A 12,055-nucleotide genomic window follows, 5' to 3' on the forward strand; every position below is an offset into this window, starting at 1 on the left:
ACACAGTCATGGGAGCTAATATAGTGCCAGCAGATACAGCCAGGGGGACTAACGGGGGTCAGACACTATACTGGTGACTAATACAGGATCATCCGAACCACGAAGGGCTCTAATGTAGGGTAGGCTCTAATGAGTCCCAGGCATTATACTGAGGCTCATGAGGCAAATACGCCGTACTAGCAAATAATGAGGGACCAGCAGCCACAGGGATGCGGGTGGTAAATGAACTGATGCTGAGATAGAGACAAAATCACTTTAGTGATGGCTAATGGCTAATCAGCAGAATGACGAAAGGCTAACGTGAGGTCAGCAGACACTGGGCTGATTTTTTACAACCAAAAACACTGTATTTATGACCAGTATTAGTAGACATAGGGATGGCAGTAATACGGTGTCAGCAGCAGATGTCATGACTGAGAAGCGTGAGGCAAAGACTGAACTAGCGAGCAGTCACAGTGTTGAGGCTAACATGGGGTGACGAGCACTGTGCTGGGGGATCGTTGCATTCTGACACTGTATTAGTGGCTAATGAGGGAGCAGAGTGATGAGGGTTCATGCAGTCACAAACACCATGATTGGAACTTCGGAGGGTGAAAGACATTCTACTCGTGGCTAAAGGGTGATCGGCAAGATGGGGCTAATGTGGAATCAGCAGATACTGTACTGGAAGCTCGTGGAAGTTAGTCTCTGGTCTTACGGCTAATTGGGGATCAGCAGACAGAGGGATGGTAGCTAAGGAGGGTCAGCAAATACATTGCTGGGGCCTCATGGGTGTCCAAGAAACTACTGTTGGCTGATGGAGGATCAATGGACACCATAATGGGGGCTCATGTGGGGCCACCAGACTTTACTGGGGCTTCAACTGGTCAAAGACACAATATTAGTGGTTAAAGGGAGGAGGTTTAACAGACACAATGATTTGACTACTCTAAGGACAAAAAACATGGTGACACATCCTCAAGGAGTTCATCCTCAGCTAGTGGCTAAAAATAAAAAGGCACTGGTGTATGGTCAGCCCATACCCTGACAGGCTGTAGTGTTGGGTGAGAAGACACAGTGATGGGGGCTATTTTAAGCAGACCACTGGGTCTGAAGGTTAAAAAACTTGCAGGTTCGTAAATAGGGGTTCCGAAGAGAGAGTGACAAGGTCATCCAAGTTCTGCAGATGGTCTATCTACTGGGGCTCAGGAGGATCAAAGTCACCACACTGGTGGCTAACTGGGGAACAGCAGATAGATACTGGCGCAACTGTGCTGTGCTGAGCTGTGGGTTCATTCGGTGGCCAATAAAAATCAACATGATAGGATCTAAAGTAGGATGAGTAGACGCTGTGATTCGAACACACTGGGTTGAATGTATTGCATGGTAGCCAGTAGGGGGGCAACAGACACTGCCGATGTGGGTCAACAGACACTACATTAGGTCTAAAGGAAGGTGACAAGACACATTGCTGTGAGCTAATGGGAGGTCAGCAGTCACCACGCTGAGTCCAAAGCGAGACAAAAAGCATGATATTGAGTTAACGGAGGATCATCAGTCACAAAGCTGGGGCTAAAGGCGTGAAGAGACTCCGCGATGAGCAAACAGGTCAGCACAAATTGTCATGGCAACTGAGAGGGGTGGCGAGACGTGATGCGACGAGCTGGGGGGGGTCAGTAGACTTGGTGGGAGCAAAAAGTTGTGATAAGACGGGATATTGGGAGCTGATGGTAGGTCATTGTACAGACATTGTGCTCTAGACTAGCGGGGGTGAAAAGAAGTGCTGTTAAGTTAATGGGGTGTTGGTAGTCACCATGCGGACATATTCTGGGGGTAAAAACTACTGTGGTGGTGGCCAATGGAGAATCAAAGGAGACTGTGCTTAAGCTGTTGCGAGTCAAATACGCACGGCAGTGCTGGCAGTGAGGGATCACCACGTAAATGACGTTCCCTAACACGAGGCCAGCACAACCCATCATGGGGCCTCAGTGAAGGTCATTTTCATGGAGCAAAGCCATTTCTAAAGCCCTGGGACTAAGTCTCCCATTGCCCGTGTCTTTTTCTCCCAGGCAGCCCACATCCGGCTCCCGGTATGGGAACAGGGAACTTTTTATTATTGTTTTTAAAGTTTGAGATATAATTTACATGCAAGCAAGTGCAAAAATCTTAAATTTACTCATTTCATAACTATTCATACACATCCCAGTCAAGATATAGAATAGTTCCATCAACCAGGAAGTTCCCTCCTACCCTTCAGGAGTTAATTCCCCTCCTAGAGGCAACCGCTGATCTGCTTTCTGTTATTATAGATGACTTTTATTATGTTTGACATTTTCCAAAACAGAATAATAATTCTGAAACATAAACTTGAGGGGCGCCTGGGTAGCTCAGTTGGTTAAGCATCCGTCTTCAGCTCAGGTCATGATCTCACGGTTCGTAGGTATGAGCTCCGCGTCAGGCTCTGTGCTGACACCTCAGGGCCTGGAGCCTGCTTCAGATTCTGTGTCTCCCTCTTTCTCTGCCCCTCCCCCACTCACCCTCTGTCTCTCTCTCAAAAATAAATAAACATTAAAAAAATTTAAACATAAAATTGAATTTTTTAAATGGATGATCTGAAGATTAAAAGAATCACTGAGATGACATCTTGATAAATTTAATTAATACTCAGTAAATAAGGGTGAGGGCATGCTGTTGAAAAAATGCATAAAGTGTAATATATACACTCAAGTGTATGCTATATTTGGGGGCACCTGATAGTTAATTCAAATACCGTGAGTCATCATATTTATTATGGAATATCCAGGGAACAAAAAAAAACAGGTATTTAATGTAGCATCAATTTTCTATGGTATAGCGTTACCAAATGCTAAAGGTAAAGGATTCACTTTTGCTCATCAAAAATGCTGCATTAGAGAACATTCTCGGGGCACCTGGCTGGCTCAATCAGTAGAGTACGTGACTCTTGATCTTCGGGTCAATAGTTCAAGCCCTACACTGGGCCTAGAGCTTACTTAAAGAATAAATTAAAAGGTAAGCTTTAAAAAAAGAAAACATTCTCAAAGGTCAGAGGTTTGTCACTAGCAGACTTCCACTAAAGGGCATTGTTCAGGCAAAGAAGAAAATGATTGTGGATGGAATGCAGAAAGGTGGCAAATATGTGGGCAAAATGAAATGAACGTATAAAAGAAAAAAGTTTTCTGTGGATATATAAGTATGTATCTCTTCTGTGTGTATGTGTGTGTGTTACACATAAATATTTATATAAACCCCATAATACATCAGTATATTTTTTTTTCCTTTTTTTTTTTTTTTTTTTATTTATTTTTGGGACAGAGAGAGACAGAGCATGAACGGGGGAGGGGCAGAGAGAGAGAGGGAGACACAGAATCGGAAACAGGCTCCAGGCTCCGAGCCATCAGCCCAGAGCCTGACGCAGGGCTCAGAGCCTGACGCGGGGCTCAGAGCCTGACGCGGGGCTCAGAGCCTGACGCGGGGCTCGAACTCACGGACCGTGAGATCGTGACCTGGCTGAAGTCGGACGCTTAACCGACTGCGCCACCCAGGCGCCCCAGTATATTTTGAAATGTATATGTATATACATGTACAAGCAAAATTTCTATTAAAAGTTAACTTTAATTAAAGACAATTTATGGGAGAAAACCGTAACATACAATTGAAGTCGAAAAAAGTTGAGTTAAAAAATAAAAAGACAAACCATATTCATGGATGGAAAGGCTTAAAGCCATTTTACATCTTCCGGACTGGCAACAATTTGAAAGACTGATAAGTCCTGGTGTATATGTGGGATAATGTAAACTTCGTCTCAAACTGCTCATGAGAGTGTAAATTAGTACAATTTGGAGGGGGGGGAATTCAATTATTTAATAAAGTTGCAAAACTTCTGTAGCAATCAGAACCCAGCTAGGAGGGGCGCCTGGGGTGGCTCAGTCAGTGGAGCCTCTGACTCTTGATTTTGGCTAAGGTCATAGTCTCACAGTTCACGGGTTCGAGCCCCGCTCTGGGCTGTGGATGATGGCACGAGCTTGCTTGGAATTCTGTGTCTCCCGTTCTCTCTGCCCCTCCACTGCTCACGCCCACCCTCATGCTGTCTCAAAAATAAACATTAAAAAAGAAAAAAAGAACCCAGCTAGGAGACAGAAACGATACCAGTTGTTTTAATGAAAAGAACCTCTTATAAAGAATTTTTGACTAGTCACAAAGTTATTAACCATGTGACTGAAAAGGACAGAAAGAGAACATTAAAATTATCATGGAGGCAGCAACTGCAGGAAGCAGCTAGGCTAAGGTAACAAGGGAAGAAACTGGAATTATTAAAAACTGGAAGGCTGGGGAGTGGTGTCACGTGGGTGGGACCGGTAACTCCCAAGGGGGTGGCACGAGCCAGCTGCCGCTAGTGTTTCTGAGGGGGCGGGGCACCATTGGCTGTTCTGTGAGTGCTGAATTAACTGCCACCATGAGGAACTTCTGCTGCGCAAGGGAGGGAGCGATACTGGGCTGACACTCAGACGAACGGGGCGCTAACAGGGAGGAAAAGAAAAGGAGCAAGGCCCTTCTTCCTTCCTCACGCTCACGGTTCACGGTTACTATCTCCGATTGGCAAGGCCCCACGGGAAGCAGCTGGCAAGACAGAAACATGTTTTGTAGAGTCACAGCCCCAGCATCGCAAAGAACAGCGTAGAAGGGGGGTGTTGGAGCTAGGGGCACAACAGCTTAGTAACTTAAACGCTGCCTATACTCTATGACCCATCAGTTCCGCTTTTAGATCCAGACGCTAAACACAGAAACAACACAAATGTCTTGCGCTAGGGGGAGAGAAATGAATACACCAGACCTATATTTATCAGCATGGATAGATCAAGGACAGGTAACGTTTCATGAAAAAAGCAAGCTGCAGAACTTTCAACACAGGGTGATACCATTTATGGAAAGTGTTCAGAGGAATATAGTATTATATATTGTACAATTCACACTATACACACACACACACACAACCTCAGGGGAGATTAACATTCTAAATGTTGAAAGGAAAACCTTAACTTTAGAGGAAAAGTGTAGGAGAATTGTGATCACCTTGAAACTGATAACATTCGAACATAAAACCTCAACGGAAGAGTTAGCAACATTAAATAACCAGCCACAGTCCAGGAGAAGATATCTGCCATACACATGACTGAAAAAAGGTTTGTACATTCTCATATATTGAAAAACGAAAACAAGAACATGTAAAGCCAAGATGTAAAAGATAAGCAGCCCATCAGAAAACAATGGGGAAAGGATACACGACAGTCAAAGCACAGAAGAAAAGAACCCTAACGGCCAGTCAACAGGTAAGAAGTTATTCAACCTCACCATTAATGAGGGGAATCCAAATGAAACGAAAACAACGAGCTGTCCCCTAACAGGAATCAGGACGTATTTTCACACCAGTGTCCGAGCCTAATTGTTACGGGTGTGCTCTGTGTGCCGGTGGCCGGAGGACCCAGAGGGCTTGGTCAGACGGTGATGGGAGTCTTCACAAAGAAGCTTTCTCCACAGTAAAAGGCAAGGGCCGGCCCACGTGAGTTCTCTGATGTTCCGTGAGGTGCGCTCTCCGGCAGAAGGCCTTTCCACATTCTTGACATTCAAAGGGTCTCTCTCCCGTGTGAACCCGCTGATGTTCAATGAGGCGTACTTTCACGTAGAAGGCATTTCCGCACGCGCTGCATTCATAGGGCTTCTCTCCCGTGTGAGTTCTCTGGTGTTGACAAAGGGATTTCTTCATACTGAAGATTTTTCCACATTCGCCGCATTCATAGGGTTTCTCTCCTGAATGCATTCTCTGATGTTCAATGAGGCGTGCTTTAACGTAGAAGGCATTGCCACATTTGCTACACTCGTAAGGTTTCTCTCCTGTGTGAATTCGCTGATGTATCCCAAGAGACGAGTGTACCCTGAAAGATTTCCCACATTCCTGACACTGATAGGGCTTTTCACCTGTGTGAGTTCTCCGATGATTATTGAGAGTCATTTTCATTCTGAAGAACTTCCCACATTCGCCACATTCATAGGGTTTCTCACCTGTGTGAATTCTCTGATGTTGATTTAGGGATTTCTTTGCACGGAAGTTTTTCCCACAGTCACCACATTCATACGGTTTCTCCCCTGTGTGGGTTCTCTGGTGTTGGGTAAGGGATATCTTGACTCGAAATGTTTTCCCACATTCGCTACATTCATAGGGCTTCTCCCCTGTGTGAGTTCTCTGGTGAATCATAAGGGTTGCCTTCTCAGAAAAGGTTTTCCCACATTCGGCACACGCATACGGTCTCTCTCCTGTGTGTGTTCTCTGGTGTAGAATGAGTTGTGACTTCCTGCCAAAAGACTTCCTACATTCATTACATTCAAAGGGTTTCTCCCCCGTGTGAGTTTTCTGGTGAGCAATGAGGTATGACCTTGCACTGAAGGTTTTTGCACACTCACCACACTTATAGGGTCTCTCCCCTGTGTGTATCCTCAGATGTTCAATAAGGTTTGATTTCCTGCAGTAACTTTTCCCACATTCATGACATCCAAAGTTTTTTACTCCTGCGTGTGTTCTTTTATGTCCAACAAAGCCTGTGTTCTTGTAGAAGACTTTTCCATATCCATTATACTCAACAGTTTGATCCACAGCTTGACTCTTCTGACGCTGAAGGTCACTGTCATGCCTGAGGGCACCACCCCCGACAGAACTCTTGCCACACAGCAGTGACAGAGATCCTTTAAAAACAAATCAGATCACTTACTTAAAACTCAACAATGGTTTCCCTTGTCACGGTACCGAATGAAAGTGCTTACCAAAGCCCACAAAACACAGCCTGTTAAAAAGTGCTTCACCTCGCCTAAAAAACTCAACATAATTTGGCCCCCGGCTAACTCTCTGATATGGCCCCCGGCCACTCGCACCACCCACCATTAAGCTACACTGGCCTCTTTGCTCTTTTTAGGATCTATCACCCTGACACACACTGTTCTCTCCACCCCGAATATTCAAAGTCTACGTGGCTCTGTCTCTCTCACATCACTGAAGTTGGTGCACCAATGTTAACCTCCCCAAAAAGTCGTCCCTGGACATATCCTCCACAGGCACACGACACATCATTGTCTATCTTTCATATCTTGCATTGATTTTCTTCTCACCACCAAACGTGACGTATCAGACTGCCAGCTCCAGGACAGTGATATTAGTTTCCCAGGTGCTAGATCCCTACACCTAGAACGTGACCAGATCATAGCTGGCACTCATTTAAGAGGTGGTGGAACACCAGAGGCGCGTACGAACGAATGCCCCACAACGAACGGCATCCAAGGCAGTGGAAGGCGGGCAGGCAATTGAGAATACTAAAGAGAGACAGACTAGCTGAGAACGTGTAAGACGAGGCGGGCGGGGATAGGTAAGAGTGGTAGACAACCACAAAACTCAAGAGGGGCGCCCGGGTGGCTCAGTCGGTTGAGCGTCCGACTTGAGCTCAGGTCACGATCTCGTGGTTCCTGGGTTCGAGCCCCACGTCGGGCTCTCTGCTGTCAACACTTCGGCTGCGGCTCCTCTGTCCCCCTTTCTCTCTGCCCCTCCCCTGCTTGTGCTCTCTCTCTGTCTCTCTCAAAAACAAATAAGCTTGGGGCACCTGGGTGGCTCAGTCGGTTAAGCGTCCGACTTGTCCGACTTCGGCTCAGGTCATGATCTCACAGCTCGTGAGTTCGAGCCCCGCGTCGGGCTCTGTGCTGACAGCTCAGAGCCTGGAGCCTGTTTCGGATTCTGTGTCTCCCTCTCTCTCTGCCCCTAACCCACTCGCATTCTGTCTCTGTCAAAAATAAACATTTAAAAAAAAATTTTTTTTTAATAAATAAATAAATAAATAAATAAGCTTAAAAAAAAAAAAAACCTCAAGATAAAACAGGCCAGAGCACTTAAGTGTGAACGTAATGAGGGCAGGTGTGATTTAGGTACCTGAAGTGTGTAAACCTTCTGCCCTCCAGTCATTTGCAAAGAGGAAGGGCCCCTAGAAAGAGCCTACTGGAAACCACTGCCCCAAGCGTGAATTTCTGCACTCTTCCTTCCCGTTTCTGCTCACTCACCTGGGAAACCTTGGCCTGAGGATTCCTCCTCTAATATCCACAGCTCTTCTCCTCGCTCCAACTTGAAGATCATCTCTGGTTTGGCCACGCAGAGGCCTGTTAATGGGAAATGGCAGAGGACATGGGCCAAGTTGTCTGAGCGCTAGGGCCTCTGATGGAGGAGGAGGAAGGTGCATCTTCATGAGCTGCACAAGGAAGGGGGCCCATTTAAACCTTTCATTGGGGGAAGTGACAACACACATCACGTTTCCTGGTGCCTCAAACCTAATCAAGCATCTGTGACCCTTGAATCTAGAACCTAAAGTATTGTTAAAGTCTACAAAGGCCATACACGTTACAGTAACCAAGAAAGGAAACCTATGGTACCAGGAGTTACGTGGACAATAATCCTCACCCACAGATGCCAGGTTGCTGTAGTTCTCTAACATCACATCCTTGTGCATGGTCCTCTGAGCAGGGTCCAGTCTGTGCCACTCCTGTCGGGTAAAATCCACAGCCACGTCCTCAAAGGACACAGATCCCTGTAACAACAAGCTGCAATGATCAGAATGGGACACACGGAGGGGCGCCTAAGTGGCTCAGTCGGTGACGCACCCGACTCTTGATTTCGGCTCAGGTCATCATCTCACGGTTCGTGGGATGGAGCCCTGTGTCGGGCTCTGCACTGATGGCACGGAGCCTGCTTGGGAGTCTCTCTCCCTCTCTCTCTGCCCCTCCCCAACCTGCTCACACACTCTCTCAAAATAAACATTAAAAAAAATGTTAAATACTATCTCAAAAAAAAAAAAAACGGATATGTGAAACTAATTCTCTCCACAGAGCACCAGTAAGAGTTAACTAGAAGAAGCTACATTGGACACCTGACCCTGTGTCTTGCTCGATATTATATTTTGTTGGGCGGGGGGAACCCAGAACGGCCCTGCTATTGTGTTACTATATCAATCCATGAAGAAAAGACTGCTGACTGCTGAGTTAACACGAGGTGCCCGGACCTGTCCCAGTTGCTGGGAAAACAAAAAAGGGATAAGATGGAGTGCCTGTTCTCAAAGAGCTCAAAACCCAGTGAAGAGGCTTAGGTATGAACACAGTCTCGCAATGAGGTGTCACGGGAGCTGCGTTAGGCATGCGTACAGGGTGCAGTGGGCTGTGTTATCAGATCCAACTTCACTTGGGGAGACGGAGCGTGGAATCTTTCAACAAGAATACAGTTTCCCTCAAAAATATGGGACAACAGCATTAAAAAAGGCAGGAAAACATGAAACACACATGGTGAGCTATGAAACTACATATAGAACCGGAGGAGAGAAAAACAGCACTTCAGGCTATGATGAGCTTAAGGGCTGCAGAGACATTCCGGGGCCAGAGAGGGGAGGGATTTTCAACTGTTTTTTTTTTTTTTTTCCTACAGGTCATCAGTCTCTAAAATGCCTGACTCCCTATACCATCAGAATATTTTCTGACCCTCCCACAATATATTTATATTTCGAAATTAGACAGAAGTCCTGTTAAGTGGGAGAAAGGCACAGATCATTACTCCCAGGATAATGGCGCAAGCAGATGGGTTGAGGCTGGTGCCATATATTGAGATGAGCAAAACAAGAGAGATACTGGGTTGGCAGAAGGAGAAATTGAAATAGATCTTGGACCTGAGCTGGGTTGTTTATGGCACATACTGATAGACGTCCAGCTGGCAGGTGGCTATAGGATTCTGAAGCTCAGAAGAGAAGGCTAGGATAGGCCAACGATTGGGAGGCAATAGCATTTCAGTACTAGCTGAAACCACCAGAATAAACTGGAAGGCTAAGAAAACACAAAGAGCTTGAGAGAAGCACCAGGTACAGAGTCAGCAGGGACACCAAAAGTACATGAAGCTTGAAGTGGGGGGGGGGGGGCTGTGAGACACAGAAAATGGGAGAAATACTGTTTTTTTTTTAAAGCAGTCCTGCCCCAAAGTAGGCCCCAGGGCCAAAAAAAAACCCCCCAAAAAAACCCCAAAAAACCTGTAACCTTGTAGCAGCAGACACCTCAAACTCTAGGGAAGAGAAATCCTTTTCTTTGGCAAGAATAGTGGTCTGGAGAGTGTGGGAAGGATCCGCATTGCCTTTTTTCTAACCTCCCACCCCTTGGCCCCAAGGGCAAACTTCCTTACAGAAAGTGAGTGCCAAAGCGGACAGACTAAATCCCTAACTGTCCAGCCAAAAGATCATGGGAGGGAGTGTGGGGGAGCACGACTGTGGGGGAGACTGCCCTAATAAAATAGCCTCAGAATACATGAAGCAAATCTGAAAGAACCGAAAGAAGGAAGGGGCAAATGCACACTTAGAACCGCTGACTTTCAACACTTCTCTTAGTAATCAAAGTAACCAGTAGACAGAAAATCAACGGGGATATAGGAAAACTGAACACCACCCAGCAACCAAAGGACTCTGCAGAGCATTCCACTCAGAAACATAGAAATTAAGTTTCTTCAAGTACACACGGAATAGTCACCAAGCTAGGACATACCCGGGATCATTGAGCAAATCTCAACACGATCAAAGGCCCCTTGGGTACCAAGGAAAATTGACCCGCAAAACCAACTCTGACATAGCACTTAACAAAACAATTAGAATTTAAAGAGAAAGAAAATATCTCTTCAGGGCCTCCAGGCAAAAAAGATGAAATAACTTACAAGACCAGAGAATTAAACTGGCATCAATTTCTCAAAAACACTTGTGCCCTTCCTAAGGAATTTAACAGAGCTGCGCTGTCCAATTTGGTAGCCAACGTGGCTAGTTATAGTCCTGGACAGCAAAGATAGAGAACGTACTCATCACTGCAAGGGGTTCTATTGACCAGCACTACTCCAAACGGTGAGCTTCATCCGACCAAAACTGATGAATGGGGAAATTTTGGCAAAAGCCTGACACCGGGCATTTTACATACTACCGTAAAGTTAAGACTAACACAACGCTGGGGTCACGGGCTGAAGGATAACGTATAGATATTAAGTTGTCCCGACAAAGTAGAAAAACAACTAAAAAATGGAAGAAGAGAAAGAAAAAGAGAAAAGATGAATAAGATCATTGACTGCCATGTAGGTAAAGGTGAGAGACAAATTAGATGTTATAAAAGATTAATAAAGAAAAAAAAAGTAGGAGCACCTGTCGGCGGAGCGTGCAACTCTTGATCTCGAGGTTGGAAGTTCGAGCCACGCATTGGGTAGAGATTACTTTAAAATAAAATCTTTTTTGAAGACAAGGTAAATTGGTATAGGCGTTACGGGAAACAGTATGGAGGCTGCTCAAAAAATTAAAACTAGAACTACTATATGATCCAGCGGTCCCACTTCTGGGTATATATCTGAAGGAAATGAAATCACTCTCCCAAAGAGATATCTGCACTCTCATGGTCATTGCAGAATTATTCAAGATATGGAAAACAAACTAAGTGTCCATCGATGGATGAATGGATAAAGATGTGGTGTGTATACACACACATACACACACACACACACACACACACACAACTCAACATCATTCAGTCATGAGAAAGAAGGAAATCCTACCATTTGCAACAACATGGATGAAACTGGAGGGCATTTTGCTAAGTGAAATGACTCCGACAGAGAAAGGCAAATATTATACTGTATGATCTCATTTATATGTGAAATCTTTTTTTAAAAAAAGTCAAACTCACAGAAGCAGAGTAGAACATTAAGAGGGGTATGGGAGAAATGTGGCGATGTTGGTCAAAGAGGACAAAGTCAGCTATGTAGAATGAATAAAGTCTAGAGATGCATGGGGCGCCTGCCTGGCTCAATCCACGGAGTGTGCGACTCTTGATCTCAGGGTTGTGAGTTTGAGCCCGAGGTTGGGTATGGAGATTACTTAAAAATAAAATCTTAAAAACAAAGTCTAGAGATCTAATGTACAGGCACGATGACTATACTTAAGTAATACTATATTGAACAATGGAAATATGC

The 12,055-nt window shown here is 45.3% G+C and overlaps 1 protein-coding gene and 1 non-coding gene across 4 annotated transcripts in view; one reads left to right on the forward strand and one right to left on the reverse strand.

The window, feature by feature from the left end:
• Window positions 1-3,592: 3,592 nt before the first annotated feature.
• Window positions 3,593-12,055, reverse strand: part of ZNF157 (zinc finger protein 157) — a 38,329-nt gene continuing 29,866 nt past the window's right edge. For 2 of the 3 annotated variants that reach the window (XM_081793210.1, XM_081793212.1), the window contains exons 2-4: window positions 8,486-8,612; window positions 8,092-8,187; window positions 3,593-6,735 (exon numbers count right to left, since the gene is read on the reverse strand). In XM_081793210.1, coding sequence (XP_081649336.1) covers window positions 5,513-6,735; window positions 8,092-8,187; window positions 8,486-8,534 — 1,368 coding nt within the window. In that variant the 5' untranslated portion in view covers window positions 8,535-8,612 and the 3' untranslated portion in view covers window positions 3,593-5,512. Of the gene's footprint in view, window positions 6,736-8,091; window positions 8,277-8,485; window positions 8,613-12,055 lie in introns of those variants that run through there. The other variant, XM_081793211.1, reaches the window with a different exon arrangement.
• On the forward strand, window positions 7,447-7,531 carry TRNAS-UGA (transfer RNA serine (anticodon UGA)). The gene has a single exon. It is a non-coding gene; the product is annotated as a tRNA-Ser (tRNA).

The sequence above is a fragment of the Panthera onca genome, chromosome X (assembly GCF_046562875.1).
Source record: "Panthera onca isolate mPanOnc1 chromosome X, mPanOnc1 haplotype 2, whole genome shotgun sequence".
Classification (NCBI taxonomy): domain Eukaryota; kingdom Metazoa; phylum Chordata; class Mammalia; order Carnivora; family Felidae; genus Panthera; species Panthera onca.